This window comes from Monodelphis domestica, chromosome 1, assembly GCF_027887165.1.
Source record: "Monodelphis domestica isolate mMonDom1 chromosome 1, mMonDom1.pri, whole genome shotgun sequence".
In the NCBI taxonomy this organism is placed as follows: Eukaryota; Metazoa; Chordata; class Mammalia; order Didelphimorphia; family Didelphidae; genus Monodelphis; species Monodelphis domestica.
The window spans coordinates 588771365-588793798 of NC_077227.1; the positions used below are offsets into that span (position 1 = coordinate 588771365).

The window sequence follows — 22434 nt, forward strand, 5'->3', positions numbered from 1 at the left end:
CTCCTCAAAGACAGGAACAGTCTTTTGCCTTTTTAAAAAAGAAATTCAAACCCTTACCTTCCATTTTAGAATCAACATATTGCTTCCATGGCAGAAGAGCAGTAAGGGCCAGGCAATGGGAGTTAAGTGACTTGCCCAGGGCCACACAGCTGGGAACTATCTGAGACCAGATTTGAAACCCAGGACTTTCTGTCTCCAAGCCTAGTTCTCTGCCCACTGAACTATCTAGTTTTCCCCTGTAAAGTACTTTACAAATATTCTCTCGTTTGGTACTCACAATTACCCTGGGAGGTAGGTGCTATTATTATCTTCATTTTACAGATGAGGAAAGGGAGGTAGACAGATTAAGTGACTAGCCCAAAGTCATACAACTAGGAAGTATTTGAGGTAGAGTTTAGACCTAGTCTTCTTGACACTAAGTCTGGCACTCTAGCCATTGTGCCACCAAACTGAAAGTTAAGAAATCTGCTTGTAATTTTAACCATTATTACTAAGTAGCTGTTTGAGTTTAGGTGAAGTCCTGATCTTTTCGAGCCTCAGTTTCTTCACCTGATGCAAAGGATCTTGACTTCTGACACATGAGGATTAAATGAAAGGACTGGGAATGTTTGAATTGTAGGAAACTAAAAGGGAGAGTTGGGGATGCGAGGCAGATAGGGTAGCTATCTTCAGGTACTGGAAAGGCTTCCATCTAGAATAAAGATTCCATTTGTTCTGTTCCACCTCAGAGAACAGAACCCTGGGAACCAAGGACAAAAGCCAGAAAGAGGTCAAGTGAGACTTGATATCAGAAAAGACAATCAAACCTGTGAAATGGGCTGCCTCAAAAAGTAGAGAGTTCCCTCTTTGGAGGTCTTCAAACATGGGCCAGATTGAATCCCTGTCAGGTATATGTCATTTGGGTATGGGTTGGACTAGATGGTGACTGAGGTCTCTTTCCTACTCTCAGATTTAGTGACTTGGTAAAATAAGGTGGTGGGATAAAGTCATTTTTATAGCCACTCATGAATCTCTCCTAAGACCATTTTCGTCTCTTTGCCTTGGTTTCTGAGGGGGCAGTTTGGTAGAAAGCAGTAGATTTGGAGTGAAGAAATCTGTGTGACCTCAGGAAAGTCTGTTAAATTTTCTGAACCTTGGTTTCCTCATTTATAAAATGGGAATGATGATACTTGAACTACTTCCCTCATAGGTCATGAAGAAAGTGATTTTTTGGTAAATTTTGAAGTAGTATAGAAAATATACTATTATATTTTGAAAATTGGAGATTGATTTGCTTTTTTCACTAAGGGCCACTGATAGAAATGGAAATGGAAAACTTTTTACCTCTAATTCTCTTTTCCTTTCATTCCTTAGACAAAGAAGCTCCTCTATTTTTCTTTGATGGGAGATATTAAGGACCAGGCGGTAAAAAGGGAGAGACCATCCAAAACCACTCTGTCTGCCAGGTACTAGGTAACTGAGGGTTAATCATAATGATATTAAAAGCAGTCACCAAGGCTACTCAAGGAGGTGGTACTAGAGGCAAGATTGAATTTCACTTTCTAAGCCATTATCTCAGGCTGTGATTTCATTTTTAAAAGGCACTGAGGCATAAGAGGTAAAAAACCATTCTCAGAGTCACAACACCTTGGTTTTATTCCCACCTCTGATATATACTAGCTTCAAGACACTGGGTGAGTCACTCTTAATTTCCCAGGCGACTCTCTATTTCTATAAGTTGCAAAATTGTTGATCTGCTTGGTAGAGGGAGTTTCTTCCCTGCACCAAATGAAGATGTATTTATTATTGTAAAGATAATTTTAGGGTTGTGACTTAAATCTAGATTTAATTGGTTGCCAAGGGAAATCTCAAATAAAATACCCAAGTCAGTCTGGAAATTTATGGTAATTTAATTAATATAGACAGCAGCTGACTACCCTGGATTTCCTTCTGGGTATGACCCAACTGGTCCTTTGATCTCTGTTTTATATGGATTCTGATTTTGGTACTCCTGCTTTGTTCTGACTTCTGGCTTACCTGTGAGGCTTTTTTCCAGGCAGACCTGTTGGATTGAGCAATTGAGGTTTTGGAGGAAGAGGAGGTCTTCTTGGTTTCTGTGCAACACCTTGGGAGCTCTGGGTTCCATCATTCTTCCCTTTCTGGGCAGCCAGGGATAACCTCTTATAGTCATCTCTAGCTTGTTTAGCAATAGAACGCCTCTTCTCATCAGCTGCTTTGGATCTCCGCACTAAGGGATAAAAAAAAGGAGGAAAAAACTCTCATCCACCCACAAGGAGACTACCCACTGGGGCATGATGAATGCATGAGGCTTCATGGCCAAGAAATATCACCAAATAAATAAGTATTGCCTAAGCCTCTGGGGAGACAAAGCCTCCCTCTTAAAAATCTTTCTGAAAACCTAGGCAGCCACGACTCGTTTCTGGTGTACACTCTACCCAGCTTCTGCTGCAATGAGAGTTGTGTATGATCTTGTGTCTAAGGGATTTTTCTGAGTAGTGGGGAAAGAATAAGAAGGATATTTGGAATCCTCTCTGTTAAGGATATCCTGGAGCTGGCAAAGTTAAGAGCAGTGAGTCACCATCAGTGTAATTAATTCCATTGTGCAATTATTACTCTAGAATTTTAAGAGGAAGAGGTAATTATCTGATCCATCATGAAAAATGTTTGGGATGCAATATAGCACTGAGTCACGGGCTAGTAGGAGGCAACAGGGAACCTCTGATAGTTTATGGCTCAGGGTAGAGTGAAAGAAATGTGGCTCTACCCTAGTAAAAAGCTGTTCTAGTCTGATACTTTACTCCTCTCTCCACACTCAGTGATATAGCTATTTTAGGCTACTCGGGGCTCCTTATATGTGATGCTCTATTTTCCATCCCTGTATCTTTGCACTGGATACCCAGAATACTCTCCTTCTTCACCACCATCTTTGGAATCCTTGGCTTCCTTTAGGACCCAGCTCATATTCTACTTTTTGCAGAAAGCTTTACCCATTTTCCTTGGCTATCAGAGCCTTCCCATCTAAGATTATCTTCCATCTACTCTGTATCTTGTATTATGTAACTATTTAATTACATGCTGTTTCCCCACTAGATTGTGAACTTGAGGCAGGGTCTATAGCTTTTGTGTTTTTTTTTGAATCCTGAGGACGAAGCACACTGTCTGGCATATACTGAGTGCCTAATAAATACTTACTTGGCAGATTAAGTTCCTATATGTGAAAACATCCCAGTAAAGAAAAATAGTTCTTTTTGAACAGACCTAATTTCAAGGTAGGTTGATTTATACAAAGAAATCCTGAGAACACTTTAGGTCTTTGCTTTTATAAAATATAATTCTTTATAACATCTAATAATGCTGCATTTCTCCTACTATAACATTTCTTTAACCCTAATGTAAAGTTTAAGAATTTTTTTAAAAAATTGAGTGTATTTCGCCGATGGAGCTCATAGGGATGTCCAAATTAATTAATCATGTTTAATTATCCTGGGATTTCACTGTGCAGGACAAATGAGAAATTGTTTGGATCTTAAGATGTAATATCAGTTATAAAAACGAGTTGCATTGCAAGAAGTGATATAAAAGATATCATGAAACAGAGATCTCATAGGATTAGAAAAAGAGATGAGAGGCAAGTCATGCAATGTATCAAAAGAGAGGAAAGACAGATGTATGTCACACTAGTGCCCAGATATATAAAGCCCCCAATGTTGGGTGTGTCTTCTCTTCTATCATTCAGCCCTAAAGATTTATGGGAGAACATGGGTAATAGGGTAACATATGTATAGATTGTATTCTGTACCATTTAATAGGAAACCCACATTGATTTGATTACAGGTCCATTTAAATAAAGTGTTTAAATATACCAAGATTTTCATTGTAATCTCTCTGTAATGGTATTCAAGTAATATTTAGGACTTTCTCTCCTTTTTTAAAATTACCTTTTGTCTTAGAATCAATACTGTTGGTTCCGAGACAGAAAAGCAGTAAAGGCTAGGCAATGGGGGTTAAGTGACTTACCCAGGGTCACACAACTAGGATGTGTCTGAGGACAGTTTTAAACCCAAGAGCTCCTACCAGGACTTTCTGTTCTATAAAAGGCTTCAATTCCCAGTTTCATCTTGCCCAAGATACTAATAAAAGGATAATCTAGTAGTGGGAATTCAATGTTCTGAGTCCAGGCTAGTTTTAGAAGGAACTGAGAACACATTCCATTTCAAATACAACAAAAGGCAAAATCTACAGTCTCTATCTTCAAGGTCCTTACACTCTACAAGAGAAGACAACATGTAAATAAAAAACTACATCAAATATACATACAAAGTAGAAATAAAGTATTGTAGGGGAAAGTCTAGCAGCTAGGAGAGACTGAGGAAGGTCTCCCACAAAAGGAAGAGCTGAGTCTTGAAGGAAGCCATATCTCTTCAAAAGAACCCAATAAGTTATAATATGCTTCCTGTATCCCTCCTACTCCATGTTTCAGGCCATGTCATTTTAATGAATGAATTGGTTAGGAAGAGAAGAAGGTGCTTTCTGGACCCTTATGTACTTACGAGACTCCTGCCACTCTCGTTCTTCCTTGTTGGACTTCTGGGTTTCTTTCCAATTCTTACAAATCTGTCTGGTTTTCTCTTCTTCCACTTGTCTCAACTCATCATCTTGTTTTTTCCTTATTGTTTCTTTCTTCTGCTTTAAAAAGTAGCAACAACAGATTCAATCTTGGTAACTGATTCAAATACTCTAGAATCTACATAGAGAAAGCACAAGAACACTACGGTCCACGTAGAATATGTTTCTTTTTAGTTTTTCACGAAATAATGGGGGGAAACATGAAAATGAACCCCAATGTCAATGTAACTTTGTCTTTGACAAGCTACTTTTGATATCCTGATCAAAGATTTTTGGAAATCAAAACTCTCTCACAGAAACAAAGGAAGTCAAATCCATGACAAAAATGAATAATAACTTGCTATCTGCAATGCATTAGTTATCCATTAATTACTTGGCTAGTAGCCAGTGTGGTGTGGATGGAAGAGGAATACTGCTGTGGACAAGGTCAGAGGTGGAATATGATTATTTGACCAACTAAAGACAAATGTCATTAGTTGTTGGATAAATCCTAATGGATCCTCTGTGTGATCTAGAAATTTCTTTAAAAGATTCTTATTCGATTTTACTTTGCTTAGTGAATTGGAAATAACATAAAACAAGCTTCATAGATAAAGGATAGATGATATATGATATATATATGTATATATTAGCTGTTACCTTCTGTCTTAGAATTAGAATTAATACTGTGTATTAATTCTAAGGCAGAAGAGCAGTAAAGGCTAGGCAATGGGGGTTAAATGACTTGCCCAGGGTCACACAGCCAAGAAGTTTCTGAGGTCGGATTTTAACTAGGACCTTCTGTTTCTGAGCCTGGCTCTCAATCCACTGAGCCACCCAGCTGCCCCACAAGATTTTGTTTTTGACTATGGTGTTAGCTTTAAAGAATTATAGTATGTTGTTCTACAAAATTATAGTATTTATCATTTTAATATCTCTGGAAAATGAATTTTCATCACCATCTTTGATAATTTATCATTATATTTCCTACATAGATAACAAGTGCTTTTTTTTTTTAAGTTTTCCACCTCAAATAATTTAAAATAATGAATTAAAGAACACAAGATTGTAAGCCAGGAACAAGAACGATGGTGAAGGCTGGGAATAATGAATAGATGAAAGAAACAGTCTAGGTCTAGCAATGAAGGTAGAGAAATGAGACCAAGACAAGGAAGCAGGAAAAAGTCAGGAATCACACAAGAAGCCAAGAGTCAAGATTCAGTAGTTGGTTAAAGCAATCGGAAGGGCAAAGACAGTCAAAATGCACCAAGACAAGAGATGCAGACTCTAGGACAATATCTGCTTCATGCAGGAAGCTCTTTACTCTTCCCAGGGGGGACTCTCGCCTTAAATAGACTATTTGCCTACAATTAGTGGGGCGTGCACACTTAGTTGTGATTCCAATGATGATTTGTGCCAATCTATTTATTTGTTCTTTTCCTCTTGTGAGATGGTGGTTGTGCAACATTTGTGAAGGTAATACAGGGGGTGAAGCTACGATCTGGGTCTTGCTAATATTTGCTTTAACCAAATGAACTAAAAGGTACTTAAGGAAGTCCATCCTTAACATTTGTTGCTTGAAGGAGGGTATATGAGCTAGAAGTAAAAGAAAATGAGGGGGAAATTTGAGTATAAATTCCAAAACAAGGTTCAAGTAACAAATGGTAAGTCTATTGAATCAGCTTGCTTAAGCACCTCTAGGAATCAGAAAACAGAACATTCAGCTCTCATCCCAATTCTAATTCTTACCCTTTCCCAATCCTGAATCCACAGGCTAGCATAAGGATTCATTTTTTTCCAAGAACCATCCTGCTGTGGGATAGGGTATACAGTGCTTAATATGTCTTTAATGGATGATTTTTAAATTTTATATGATGAATGAAGTATGTTGTATACATATTTGCTACCAAATACAATTTAATTTAAGTTGGCTAGGTTGATATTCTATCATACTCCATTATAATGCTGATTATAGATATCAGATGGAGCCATGAAACTGCTCATTTCTAAACTGTTAACTTTTTCATGTAACATTTGCAACATCTCAAAGCTAGATCTACCCCAAGTGATGATGTATGCTTTAACACAGGGGTGGATCAATGACTTCAATTACCCAGGAAATCCCTCCACTGGTTTAATCATAACCCAACCCCACCTTCTCATCCCAAGAAATTCTAGCTCAGATCATATCCTCCTAATCAATATGTTAGAGATCTTTCTACAGGTCTTTGTTTTTTTCTTTCTAATTAAATTTTATTGATGCTTTTTATTTTTTAAGCACAGTCATTTCCAAATAAAGCCTCTCCACTTGTCCCCATTCGTCCTCTCTTATAACCAAGAAAAATCATTAAGCAAAATCAACCAGAACAGTGATTGTCTGTATGCTTCATCTCAAAGCAGTATCCCTCCTCTCTTCTGGCTCATTTACTGTTCTTGGGAAATGCGATTGGTCAATACAATTACTTAGTTTGGCTTTCTTTCATTTATGTTGTTATATTATTTTATATTCCTTGTGCATAGATCTTTTCTGGTTCTGCTCACTTTGCTCTTCATCATTTCATCCATGTCTTTCTACATTGAAAAACCTTTCCCCCATTATGTTTACATACTACAAATTATTCAATCTTTCTTTAATCAATAGGCACCTAGTTTGTTTGCATTTTTTAACCACAAAAAAGCAGTGCTATAAATATTTTTTATATTTGAAAATTTGTTTCTATCTTTGACCTCCTTATGGTACATGCCCAATAGAAGATTTCATAGGTTAAGGGAACAAATAGTTTAAGGACTTCTCTCACTTAATTCTAGTTTTTTTCTCCAAATGATCTAACAAGTCACATTTTCAATAGAGTGTATTAATGTGGTTATCTTTTAATATTTCCTCCAATATTTTTCTATCTTTGCAATTTCACGGGAGTGAAGTAAAGCCCTCTGGTATTTTAATTTGCATTTCTCTTGTTGTTGAATCATTTTCTTTTCTTTGTTCTTCCTTTAAAAAAATCCTTACCTTCTGTCTTTAAATTATTACTAGGTATTGGTTCCAAGGCAGAAAAGAGTGGTGAGGACTAGGCAATTGGGATTAAGTGACTTTCCCAAGGTCACACAGCTAGGAAATGTCTGAGGTCAAATTTGAATTCAAGAGGAAGACACACTCTATCCACTTAGTGACCTGTTTTTATACCAGTCATTTTTGGGGGAAGTATTCCTTCTAAATCCCCCAAAATGAACTCTTTGTAACAAAGAAAACAAAGAAAACAAAGAAAAATATTTGCTATAGAGATCATACCTATATAACATTCTGACCTTGTAGTCTCCCCACCTAAATCCTGTTTGGAAGGAACTATTTCATTCTATTCTCTATATTCTACCAACATTCATTTTTTTTTTTAATTTTCACAGTTCTGGTTTCCTTTTCATTTACATTGTAGTGGTCATTGTATAGGTTATTCTTTTGGTTCTCCTTATTCACCACTTCTTACTACACAATAAAGTTATATCACATTCCTATGCCACAGTTTGTTCAGCAAGTTCCCTATTGAAGGGCACCCTCTGATTCCAATTCTTTGTTTTCACAAAAAGTAGAACCCTGTAATTTTTCTAATTTGTACTTTTTTAAGCAAGCATGTTATCACATGATCATTTTTAGTTTACAATTCTTCATTTGAAAATTGTTCATATCCTTTAACTACCTATTGATTCCTGACCTTATGCATTTAATTCTCTGTAGGATTTGGAAATGACCTCCCATATTTAGGTTACAAATCCATTTAAAGGTTATTGCATTAAATGTTGCAAAATGCGGACCTAAATCTAATTTTTGTTAAACTGTTTTCTACTTGGCCCAGTAGTTTATGTTCTTGGGTTTATTTGGACTATCTTATTAGATTGATTCTAGGTATTGCTCATTTGGCCTAGTTTGTTAACTGGCCTACTTTTCTATTTTTAAACCATTAGGAAATAGTTTTGATGATTACTACTTTAATAATGCAGTTTGATGTCTGGAAATGCTCTTTCCCCTTAATTCCTACTTTCATTTTCCTTATTTCCCTTAAGATTCTCACCTTCTTATTCCTCCAATTGAAATTTATAATTATTTTGTGTGGATTTATGAATTATCCCTTGGGTAGTTTGATTGGTATAATATTAAATCTATATATCATAGAAATATAGAATTTGAGAGTTGGAAAGGCTTTTGTGGGTCATGTAGTCCAACCAAAACATGAAAGGAATCCCCACTACACTATAATGGGATATGTGGATATCCAGAGCCTCCTTGAAGATCACCATGGAGGAAGAACTTACTTCCTCTTGAAAACAGTTTTAATTTTTACAAAGTTTTTCCTGGCATCCAACCTAAATATGCCTATTTATTTAGAGAGCCATCATTTTTATTATATTGGCAGGGCCCACCCAGGGCAATGAATAATTCTTCCATTACTGAGGTCTTTAAGCAGTGATTTGTAGTTACCTATTCTAAGTCAGACTTCGTATTTTAACTCCCAGATAGTTTACATTTTGAAATGAATTTCTGATAGAAGAATCTCCTTCTGGTGTTTGTTAGTACTATAGAGAAATGATGATTTTTTATAGGTTTGTTTTGTATCCAAATATTTCATTGAAGTTATCAATCATCTCAATTAATTTCTTGGCTTTTCTCTCAGTTTTTTCTATGTAAATAATTGTGTTATCTGCATAATAGAATTTATTGGTCTTCTTTTTGCTGATGTCTATGACTGTAATTTTCACTCCATACTTTCTAGTCATCTTCTGCATGAATTTGCCAATGTCCTTGCTGTTATATTTGAACTTTTTCCAATCCTGCTCTTTATCTCCAGTTCAGAAATTATGATCAAATTAACTCTGCCACCATTCCTGGATGAAGAGTTTCAGTCCTGGGATCCTACTCATTATCCCTGTAACTTTTAGGACCAAAATATCCCCTTGTGGCCATCACTCTCCAATGTCTGTTCACTCTTCCTATGCAAATGTGAGTTTCTGGAGGGCGGAGCCTATTTTGCTCTTGAATTTGTATTCCCATCACTTAGGACTGTACTTGGCACGTATTAAACATTTAATAGTAATAATAATATTAATATTATAGAAGCTAAATAAATCTGAGAGATAAACAAGCATAACAACATAAAACTGAAAAAACTGTAAATGTTAAAGACTGATGGCAAATTTTGAAAGAAAATGTTGAATAATATATATTTTCTTCAGCACCACATTTTACATTTAAAAATTGGTGTTGTGCTAGGGCATAATAACGATGTTTTATTCTTAATAAATTTTTTCATTCATTCCTTTTCTCTTCTTTTGCTGCAACTGGAATTTCCAGAACATTGTCAATTATAAAAATGGATTATGGGGGCATCTTTGCTTTACTCTTATTTGAACAAGGAAAGATTCCAGTATTTTCCTAATGCAAATAAATAATGCTAATTCTTGGCTACCACACACACACACATACACACAATTTTGTTGAGATTAATGGGCTCTTCTATGCCTAACATTTTACGGTTTTTGACATGAATGAATGTTTTTTTTGTTGAAAGCTCCTTTTTTACACTGTAGATATAATCACAGCTTTTTAATATGATGGATTATATGGTTTTTGTTATGAATCACCTTTACATTCCTAGTATGCATTCAACTTAGCCACACTGATTTTTAACATATACTATTGTAATCTCTTTGCTATGATTTTATTTAAAATTTTTGCATTTATATATTAGTAAAATTGAACTATTATCACTTTCTCTGCTTCATCATTCCCTGGTTTGGGAATCAGAATTCTATTTGATTCATAAAAGGACTTTGGTAAAGTGCCTTCTTTCTCAATCTTTGAGAACATTTGCAGCATATGTATAATGTTCTTTAAATGCTTAGTGGCACTCACTCACAAATCTCTTATGAGTAGAGATTTTCCTTTCCTTTTGTCATTTCATTTCCAGTTAATTCACTTTCTTTTACGACATTGGATTGTTTAAGATATCTATATTTGTTTTAATAATTCAATACTTTATATATTTTTGACAAATATCCATTTTCTCTAAGTTGGCAGTTTGATGGCATATAATTGTATATAGTAGTTTCCAATAATCCTCTAGTTTTTTTCTGTTGTGAATCATTTTGTTTATTTTTTACTTTTGATGAGCTGGTTTTCTTCTTTCTTTGTTAAAAATATCATTTTCATTTTCTAATGGCTTATTCATTATCAGTCTTTTCAAAACATCACCTTTTAGTTTTGTTTGTCAATTTATAGTATTTTTTTCTTCAATTTTGTTGACGTATCCTGAATTTTAAATTTTTCTTCATCTGTTCTTGGGGGTTGAGGCTGTTTCTTTTTAATTTTTATGAATTGCACAGTCAGTTCTTTAATCCTCTCTTTTGGAAACATGTTTTTAAGGATAAGTATTTTCCTCTAAGGAATGTGTCAGCAATATTGGCATGACATTCCACTGTTGGTGTTATCTAACATATTTAAAGCTTCTATGATCTTTTTTCTTTGACCACCCATTATTTAGGCTGTCATCACTTAATCTCAGTTTAGATTTATATCTTTCCCTCACATTTCCTTTATTAGTTAGCATTTCATTATATCAGAGTCTTTAGAGGATGTTTATTATTTCTATTTTGTAATAATTCTTTGAGATTTCTTTCTGCTTTAGCACAAAATCAAATTAAAAAAAAAAACTTACCCTTCTGTCTTAGAATCAATACTTTATTAGTTCCAAGACAGAAGAGTGGTAAGAGCTAGGCAATGGGGGTTAAGTGGGCACACAGCTAGAGGGGGAAAATAGCTAGGAAATGTCTGAGGCCAGATTTGAACCCAGGACCTCCCATCTCTAAGCCTGGCTCTCCATCCATTAATCCACTCAGTTGCCCCTCCCCCCCACAAGATCAATTTTTAAATGTAACATGTGGTGTTAAAAAATAGGTATGTTATCCAACAGAAATTGCCATCAGTCTTTAACATTTACAACATTTTTTTCAGCTTTATGTTTTCATTCTTGTTTATTTTTCTTTTGGTTTTATCCAGCTCCTATGATTAATTATGTTATTATCACAGTTATTGTCAATGTTTGGAACTAGATGCTATGCCACTAGGTAACATATAAGTATTGCTAGCAGCCCCCAGGAAGCATGGAAACACCTACTGAAACTCCCCTAAGTGACTTTCATTATTAATATCCCCTTATTATTGGAATTACCATGATTATTATTCTTACTTAGCCCCAGGAAAAATAGATGAGAGCAACATGCTTGCAGGGTTAATACAGATGTCCCACTCTGTCCCCCCAGGATATTACTAGGAGAGACCACTTACAAAATTAAACCTAAGGATTCTCATATACCGACTTAGATAGGACCCTCTTTTCTAGGCATAAAAACTTCTGGCAAATCTGTGCTCTGAATTCCCTAACCTATATCTGGGTCATGTTGATTCTACCCACTGATCCTGCCCTTAGCAACAGTGTTTTGTTGACTATCTCCCTAGGCTTCCTGTCTGTTGTTAGGTTCCATGGAAACATGTATGTTGAGAATGAAACTGTGTGCCAAGTAGATGTGTGATCATGAAGGTATAAAATAAAGCCAGGCCTCAGCCAAGGCGAGGCAGTTTATCCTGTGAAACCTGTGCTGCAGGTTGAATGTGAAAGCTGTGTCCTATCCATTATTTCTCCAACACCATCCTACCTCCAAGACCCCATCCCCTATGGGAGGCTGGCCCACCCCACAGCCGTTGACATTATCCCCATTGGAAGCAGCTAATTGTTGCAGTGATAGGGCATTAGGTATGCAGTCAGGAAGACCTACGGTTCTAATCTGACCTCAGACACCTAGTAGCTATCTGATCCTTGGCAAGAATTTGCCCCAATTTCCTCAACTTTAAAATGGGTGCAATCTTGATTTCAAAGAAAATAACAATAAAAGTTGAGATTCAAACCCAGGTGTTCCTGACTGTGTGCATGTGTGTGTGTGTGTGTGTGTGTGTGTACATTTTACAATGATATCATGTCATTGGCTTTGTTGCCTTTAAGAATACTGTAATTAACCTCTTTATCTCTCTCAACATTATCAACTTTTATTGTTATTTTCTTTGAAATCAAGATGGCAAATTCTTGCTTTCTAAGAGTCTTTTAAAGTATAAAATATTGTTCCAATTCCTCATTTTTACTCTATATGTATTTATACTTTTTAAATGGATTTATTCTGTGTGCCAATTGTAGGATTTTGTTCAGTAAAGTTGAATATTGCTTTTTGTAATCGTTTTTGAATTTTGCCTACAGCTTTAATTTCACCTGAAACAATTTATTGATATGCAAAAATTACTTTAGAGACAGTCATTGATATAAGACTTTTCAGAGTTTTTCTTACCTGTTGAAATCCATAGGTTTTCATACGATTGATGGAATCTGCCAACATCTGCTGGATATTTCTTGATGAACTGGAGGGTGACTAAGGATTTAATGATCAGATTTACTATTATTATTTGATTGAGCACTCCATTTTTAATAGAGATAGTCAAGAAATTATTAGTAAAAGCTCAGCAGTTGGGGATAGGGTAAAGAGTACTGTATGGTTTAATCAAAAGAGAATTTCACCTAGATTAGAAAACCAGTATTCAAATCCAGCTTCTCTCCCTACTAATTGTAGGACATAGGATGAGTCACAGTATTTAGCATAGTTTTTAGAATCTACAAACAGCCCATACAATTAAAAGATCATAGATCTAGAGACAGTGAGACCTCAAAGAGTTCCAATCTTCTTATTTTACAGAGGAAATTGAGACCCAGAGAGGATAGAAAATTTGCTCAATGTCACACAAGTAGTACATGTCAAAGGCAAGATTTGAACCCAAGTTCTCTGACTTCCAAGCCAGTGCTCTTTCTACTTCCCTTCTGTGTTCCCTCAAAAGTTATGAAGTGGTATTAGCTTTGTACTAAGAATGAATTAGGTTATAAGACCCAAAAATTATGAGAAGAATTTGATTGTTAAGATAAGTTTAAAGGAAGTTCAGCCTCCATTGGGCACACAAGAGATTTTCAATGGAAATATATAAATATAAAGCAATTCCCCAGACCACAAGTAGCAGGACAGTGGCTGCTTTGTATCCGTAGAAAAAGCTGATGTCCAGACAAATGTAAGTGCATATGTGTGTGTGAGATCTCAAAAGCCAATGATAAACTTTATATTGTCATTGTCTTCCTCTGCTGTTTATAAAGAAGCTCAACTTTAAGGACTGTATAGATCATGGGATCTTAACTTTTTTTATGGCTCCATGAATTCTTAGGATCTTTTTTCAGATTAATGGTTTAAAGGCATGAAATAAAGTACATCAGATTACAAAGTAAATAAATTGTGTTGAAATACAGTTAATTTTTTAAAAACCATGGATCCCATATAGATCTCTGAAATAAATAAATAATGTACACCTATTGGCTACATGGATTGTGGCAAAAGAATGTGCTCCTAAGTAATACCCAGTGGAATTGTCCATTAGCTATGGAAAGGGTAGGGTTAGGGGAGGGAGGGAAAGAATACGATTCTTGTAACCACAGAATAATGTTCTAAATTGACTAAATAAAATTAAAAAAAAAAAAAGAACGTTCTCCTCTAGCTCAGTAAGGAGAAAAGAAAACCAATTGGAATTAGCCTGAAAAAAGTAATGAAGGAAAAAAGGAGGGGAAGATAATTGCCTATGCCTGAGGATAGAGTTTAATGGGATAGGGCTCCCTACAAGAATCAACAAGGTTGAATGGTGTTTTGGGGATGTGGGTTTGCCTTCAGTGGGTCCCTCACTTACTTTTGCCATCAATAGACAAGGTTGAGACTGATGAGTCACTTCTTCATTATTTAAATAAAATAACAGCAATGAAGACCTGCTGCCTGTGAAATGTCACACACTCCTAGGTACAGAAGCATCATTACAGGACAAATTGCTTTAAAGAGTGTCTACCGGTTCTCTAATCCTTCCTCCAGTGGTTTCCATGTGAAGGCAGTCTGGGGGAATGCAAAGAGTCTAGGACTTGAAATTCAAATCCTGCTTTCAATATTTCTTAGCTATATTATCAGCAAAATAGTGATTCAAGACAATACCAGGTTGAAGCTAGGTGGCTCAGTGGATTTAGAGATGGGTTCAAATACGGCCTTAGACTATTTCCTAGCTGTGTGACTCTTGGAAAGTCACTTAACAATCTCCATTGCCTAGTCTTTATCACTCTTCTATCTTGGAACCAATACACACTATTAATTCTAAGATGGAAGGTAAGGGTTTAAAAAAGAAGGCAACTCCAAAGGACTCATGATGAAAAATGCTATTTGCCTCCAGAGAAAGAAATGATAAGAGTCAGAATAAAGATCAAAATACACTATTCTTCACTTTATTTTCTTCATGAGTTCTTTTCTTTTTTAGAACTATGTATTTTCTTCCACAATATGACAAATATGAAAAAAGATATTGAATGATAGAACAAGTATAACCTTTACAAAATTGCTTACTCTCTCAAGAAAAGGATGACACAAAGAGAACTGGGGACTCAAAACATTAGAAAGCAAATGTTAAAAATTGTTTCTATACGTAATTGGGAAAAATAGATTATTACCAGAAGAAGAAAAAAAGACAATCCATTAAAAAAAGTTTCCTAGATTTGTGACCATAGCCAAGTTCTTTCAACTTTAACTTTAACAGGAACAATAATACCCACAGTATTTCATAAGACTGTGGTGAGGGTCAACTGAGATCATATACCTAAGACACTGTAAAACTTAAAGAATTATATAAATATTAGTTATTATTACATTAAATACATGCTGACAAGTATTTAAGAATTATATAAATGTCAGTTATTATTACGGTAAATACATGCTGACAAGTATTTAAGAATTATATGTGTCAGTTATTAATACATTAAATATGTGCTGACATTACTTCCTCCTCACCTGAGTACAAGAGAAAAAATGAGGACCAAGTTGGGGGGTGAATCACAGTGGGAAAAGCTATCAACTATCAAATTATCAACTCCCAGTGTCCTTCAGTGCAAATCCCTGTGGAATATCCTTCTACTATGGTTAAGCCAGTCTCCCTTTGTTAACTGTTAGCATGATGGAAGAATGTGGGGCATTCCACACTTCATTTTGTTCCAATATCATAGTAAACCATTGAGGTATTTGCTGAGTCAGGTCTAGAATGGGGTTGAAGTATTAGAAAGCTGGACAGAAGGAACACAGGCCTGGGAAAAAGACAGGTGAAGCCCAAGATAAAAGCAGAGATAACTGATTGCTTAAGAAAAGCTGTGAGAATTTATCCCCCACTTTCTTCCCAGCTCTTTTTATGGTAACACTTGTAGGATTATTTGTAAATGTGATGGACTTAAAAGGGAAGGAGAAAAGAAAGGAAGGAAAGATGATGGCAAAAAGAATCCTAGCCATGGATGGGGGTATAAATGGCATCTACAGTAAGAGGGAAGCTATATACTTTATGCCATTAGCTCTATGCTTCTTCCTTTCCTGTTTATAGCAAAGGGAGTTTTATAGACCAAATAGATCAACTGAGGCAAGGCTCAGGAAGAAAATTTAAAAGAGCAGTCTGTGTCCCAAAGAGATAAAAAAAAAGTGGGAAAAGGGCCTACTTATACAAAAATATTTATAGCTGCTCTTTTTGTGGTGGCAAAGAATTGAAAACTAAAGGGATGTTCCTCATTTGGGAATGGCTGAACAAATTGTGGTATATAATTGTGATGGAATACTATTGTGATATAAGGAGTGATAAGCTGGATGATTTCAGGAAAATCTGGAAAAAATTTGAACAGGTGCAAAGCAAAGTGAACAGAACCAGAAGAATACTGTACACCTTGAACAGCAATATTTTTTGATGAATTAACTGTCAATGACCTAGTTATTCTCAGCAATGCAGTGGTGGTCTGAGACAATTCCAGAGATTCATTATGAAAAATGCCATCTGCCTTCCAAAAAAAGAACTGGTGGAGTCTGAATACAGACTGAAACATATTTTTTTTCACTTTTTTTTGAGATCTCTTCCACAAGTTGACAAAAATGGAAAAAAAAATGCTTTACATGATTGCATATGTAAAAATCTACATAAGATTGCTTACTGTCTCAAGGAGGAGAGAGAAATGGAAGAGAATGAAGAAGAAAGGGTGGGAAGGAGAGAGAATTTGGAATTCAAAATTTAAAATAAATGTTAAAATTGTTTTGAAATATTATTGGGGTATACATACATGCAAATATAAATATATACATACAAATATAAACATATATATGTAAAAGCACTAGGCAACCCTTAATGTGCTAAATACATATCAGCTTTTAGTATTCCAAGGGAGATTTACAAGTCCTTGGAGATAATATTTACTGACTAAAAGAGTGAGCAAAACTGTATTCTATCTGTATGACCTCTAGCAAATCCATACTTGGCCTCAGTTTGTTCATCTGATGAATCAAAGGGTTGTACTAAATGGCCTCTAGGGTCCCTTTGAGCCTTAAAGCTAGGATGTTATGTTCTATGACCCTTTAAGGTTTGAGACTTTGCCACCTTCAGCTTCTCACTTTTGCAAATGCTCCATATTCAACCAACTGCCAAATCATGTCAATTTTATCACATTTTTCACATTCCTCCCCTCCTCTCAACTACAATAGCCTCATAATTGGTGTCTCTGTCTTAACCCCTCCCCCCAAGTTATCTTCCATACAACTATCAAAGTGATACTTTAAGATTTAAGGATAAAATACAGATTCAGTAATAGCAATCTTCTTCCTCAATAAACTCTAGCAGCTCATTAGTACATCTAGAATGAAATAAGTACTCTTTTTGAGAAGCTCCCTTTTAAAATATTTTATATATGTTTAATAGATTAGTTGTGTATAACTCTTTGTGATCTTCTTTGGAGTTTCTTGGCAAAGATAATGGAGTAGTTTGCCATTTCTCTCTCCAGTTCATTTGATAGATGAGGAAACTAAGATAAACAGTTAAGTGACTTGCCCTATGTCACACAGCTAGGAAGCATCTGAGGTCAGATTTGAACTTAGTCTTCCTAATGCCAGGACCAGAATTTTATCCACTGTACTACCTCCCTGCCTGTTATGTACCCCACTTCTCCCCATCTCTCTCTCTCTCTCTCTGTCTCTCTCTGTCTCTGTCTCTGTCTCTCTGTCTCTCTGTCTCTCTCTCTCTTTCTCTCTCTCTCTGTCTCTCTGTCTCTCTCTCTCTCTCTCTCTCTCTCTCTGTCTCTGTCTCTGTCTCTCTGTCTGTGTCTCTCTCTCCCTCTCTCTCTCTGTGTCTGTGTGTGTGTCTCTCTCTCTGTCTCTCTCCCCTCCCCCTCCATCTATCTATCCATTCATCCTTCTATCTATCTATCTATCTATCTATCTATCTATCTATCTATCTATCTAATATCCACTTAAATAGCCTCTACTTTATGCTCAACAGGCTTCCTACATGACACATGAGATGTGATATAGGATCTCACATTCTATGTCCTTGCATAGATTCTCCCCATATCTGAAATGCATTCCCTTCTTCCCTTGACCTTGGAATTCTCAATGAATTCTAAGCTTAGTATATCCTAGCATATAGTCAGAAGTATCCTCCTTATACAAGTTATACAAGTATGGGAATATTCCTTGATTTTCCTGTAGAATGTAAGCTCTTCAAGGGCAGAAGCTGCTTCACTTTTGCCTTTGTGTCTCCACCACCTAGCACCAGCAGCACCTGCCACCAGCAGCAGGTACTTAATTGGTGCTTGTTAACTGAATGATGACTTGGGCTTCAGTCATAGGCTTAGGACTAGTACTGAGAAGTGAATAAAGCTGTATCACATTCTTACCTAAATTGTTCAAATTGCTCTGTGCCTCAAGGGACCTGATTATAGAAGTTTGGGGTAGTGAAAATGAGCTCAACTTAACCCTTTGGGTTTCAGTTTCCTCATCTATAAAATGAGGGATTTGGATTAGATGGCATATAAGGTTTTTTCACTTCTAAATTCTGTTATGCAGGATAGAGTACAATAAGCAACAACTGTATTTACTATCTCTGTGACCCCATGTAAGTCATTTCACCCTGTTTACTTCTCCAGTATCTTTGCCAAGAAAATTCCAAATGGGATGACCAAGAATTGGGTATGACTGAAACCACTGAACAATGAGAAGCAAGAAGACACTACGGGATCATGACTTCTATGGCTAATGGAATAGTATAAATGGAAAGAACAAAACCAGTGATGACCTGACAGAGGGGCTACCAAAGCTACTCTAGCATTGATTACAGGCTATTTGATTTGCTGGGCATGCAACATTCACAGGAACATAAATCCCTCGGCATTTATCATAAACTCTGAGCAAACCACTTAATGTTTCCACACTGCATTAACCTAGGCAGCTCTCTACAAAATATAAGTTACAGAGAATATGTTGACTGCATTGAGGGAGGAAATTTCCTCATCCGGGAGTTCTCTATACCAATTAATCACAGATCTAGACCCTTTTTCTATGTGAAAAGAGTGAAATATTTGATGTTTTCAAAAATAAACTTGGAGTTTTGCTTCAAAGACAGTGCACACACACACAATTTTGAAAAGGTTTCAGGGATTTATCCTTTTTTTTCATTGTTAAAAAAAATACACACATTTATCCACCTGGAACTGTGCTCACATTCCACAAGCTCAACCCTGCTGAGACTTCAGATTCCCTTGTAGGTTGGCCATCCCTGAATTAGCCTATTCTGCCCCCTCATATTGATGAAGTAGGATCTATTATTTTAAGTCCTAAGCAATGCTGTGTGCACATTTTTTTGTCTGAACTTGGGATTTTCTCCCCACAGGGAAATTTCCATGTGGCAACTTCTTCCACCAATGTCCATCATCAACTGTCAGTAATTTCAAGTCTCAGAGTCCCCGAGAGTTTAGGTGATTTGCCCCTGGCCACTCAGAGAAAAGACTGAAAACAGCATAGAAAAGTGTTGTTGTTCAGTTGTGTCTGATTCTTCAAGACTCCATTGAGGTTTTCTTGACAAAGATACTGGACTGGTTTATTATTTCCTTCTCCAGCTCATTTTTACAGTTGGAGAAAACTGAGGCAAACATGGTTAATGGACTTGCCCAGAGCTACAGAGCTTGTAAGAACCCGAGTCTGGATTTGAACTCACAAAAGAAATGAGTCTTCTCTGACTCCAGGAGTGGTGCTCTGGCTACTCTACTCCCTAGCAGCTCTATAGAAGAGTGGACAAAATACTAGAGTCAGGAACCAAAGAATGCCTGGGTCAAAATCCTGCCTGAAATATTTACTGGCAGAGTAATCTGGGTCACAGCCTCTCTGAGCCTCGGTTTTTTCCTGTGTAAGCTGTACACAATAGCACCTATAGCACAGACTTGTTTGAGTCAAATGAGGTCATTTAAAGGACTCCTATAGAAATGTGACTATTTTTTTTTCCTTCTGACTCTAAGACTGGCCTTCTACCCACCATGCCATACTGTATCATAATTTATAATAAATCTGTTACTTTAATCACCTTTAAAAATGTGTTAGCAGTCCAAAATAATAAACTAATGTTAAGCAGCTATACCAACAATGATCTTTTTTTATTGAATTGAGGTTTTTATGGAAGGCAGTCACACATATAAAATGGTTATATTATATATACAAACAATATCTTACTGCATTATATATGTACAGAATATATAAATACTGCTTATAATATGTTATATTATGGCAAATATAAATATAATAAAATTATAGAATAACTATAGAGAAAGTGTACATATATAATACATTCTGTGGAGAGAATAATATATTATTCTCTTTATAATCTCTCTAAATAATATCATAAAATATTTCAATAGGATCTTTAATAATTTTATGACATTATTATTCTGGGTACTTCTAAGAGAACAAATCACAATCTATCCATGCCTGTTCATTCCATAGGATTCTTGCCAAGGAGGACTGAAGTTCAAAGGCAGATGCCAATAATTACTACCTATATACTAGGTTAATCTTAGTTTCCTCATCTATAAAATAAGGTTGTACAAATGGCCCTTGAGATCACTCCCAGTTCTAGATTTACGATGCTATGAGCCTTCCAAAGTTCATGCATGGAGGATTTCCCCAAAGTGGTCTTCCTATATAACTTTTAGTTTAATTTTTTTTAAACTTTTATCCTCCATCTTAGAATCAATACCATGTATTGGCTTTAAGACAGAAGAGCAGTAAGGACTAGGCAATGAGAGTTAAGTGATTTGCTCAGGGTCACACAGCTAGGAAGTGTTTGAGACCAGATTTGAACCCAGGACCACCCATCTTCAGGCCTGACTCCCTATCTACTGATGACCTTTAGTTTTTGAGAAAACATGGATATCGTGGGAGGTTCAGGAGAGAATATGGATCAATAACAAAATGTCAGAAAATTATTAAAATTATTTCTATATGTAATCTGGAAAAAACCCTAAAAAATAAAACATACATTTACAAAAATTGATGAGTTCTTTGAATTGTAAACCTCAAAATTTCTTAGACTTATAAATGTTGAAAATTTCACCATTGGGAGTAGGGTAGAGATTGGAATAATTAAATTTTGATCTAGGCTGCAGCCCTTACTCAATCCTGTTAGGACTGAATAGGGTGGAGATTGATTCCAAGTATCTCCATTGTATCAATTCTAAAATCAATCATGACTCAAAGAAATTCCTGTTCTATGCTTAAGCATAAGTCAAAGTCCTTTCCATTGTTCAGCAAAGGGTTTCTGAGAAGGGAAGGAGAAGGAACCTCCCATGCCAATGGGATTCACATTCCAATAGTCAAGACCCACTATCAATAGGAAATTTTTCAAGTATGAAATTTCCCAATGGTGAAATTTCCAACATTTATAAGTCTAAGAAATTTTGAGGTTTACAGACTGTCAATCCATTCATCATCTTTCATTTTCATTACATGATGGGTTTGTTCTTTTGCAATGGAGGGAGATCTTTAATGATACTTCATACATATAAGTGGTCTTTGGAAACATGCTCCAGCCTCCTTACAGCCATCCTTTAAAACATCCCCTGATTACGTAATGAACCAAAGTTTTATTTTGAGTTAAAACATAGTTCTACAGAGAGTTTAAAAAACAGTTGGACTAATGGACTTTTTGAAGGTAAAAATATGATTTATTCTGCCATTATCAGAAGGGGGGTTCTTACAGTTAAGGTATACCTTTGCATACTAAGAGAACAAAGACATTGAACCCCATGCTGTCTCTAAACATCACTCTTGATATGCTTTCAAGGGAACACAAACCACATTCTTGCTTTTAAAATGAAGGACAAAGCAGCCAAGAATGGAAATTTTTAAAAAAAGGATTGCATTGTAATTCTGTCCTAGCTGCCATATTAAAATACACTGCTGCTGATTCTCCTGAACTCAAAATTTGGAGCTGAAAGGGCCTTCAAGATAAGGGCTTACACAGAGAGCTTTAAGGTTTGCAAAGGGCTTTACATATATTATTTGATATTCTTTTCATTTCTCATTTTTATAAATGAGGGAATTAGAGAGAGGAGAAGTAACTTGCCCAAGGTCATACAATAAATATGAGTGGCAGAAGCATGACCAGAAAGAATCCAAGTCTTCTGATTCCCTCTCTTGGGGTAGCTTCATTTCTATGGGCAAAGACTTCATGCAAACTTGTTAGTTTCCATTAGTAAAGAAATAAATGTGGCACCATCATGGAATAGTTATCTAAAACTTGCTATAAATGTCAAAGAAACCCCAAATTTGGAAGCTAATAAATCCAGAAACAGACAGATTTGCTACAAATGCCATGGCAGAATAAAGGAA

The 22434-nt window shown here is 35.9% G+C and overlaps 1 protein-coding gene across 2 annotated transcripts in view; it reads right to left on the reverse strand.

Moving 5' to 3' along the window:
• The window catches only part of SH2D4A (SH2 domain containing 4A), a 117582-nt gene that overhangs the window by 37603 nt on the left and 57545 nt on the right, over nt 1-22434 (reverse strand). The window contains exons 5-7 of one of the 2 annotated variants that reach the window (XM_007476431.3): nt 12985-13065; nt 4551-4683; nt 2017-2227 (exon numbers count right to left, since the gene is read on the reverse strand). In XM_007476431.3, coding sequence (XP_007476493.1) covers nt 2017-2227; nt 4551-4683; nt 12985-13065 — 425 coding nt within the window. Of the gene's footprint in view, nt 1-2016; nt 2228-4550; nt 4687-12984; nt 13066-22434 lie in introns of both variants that reach the window. The other variant, XM_016432779.2, reaches the window with a different exon arrangement.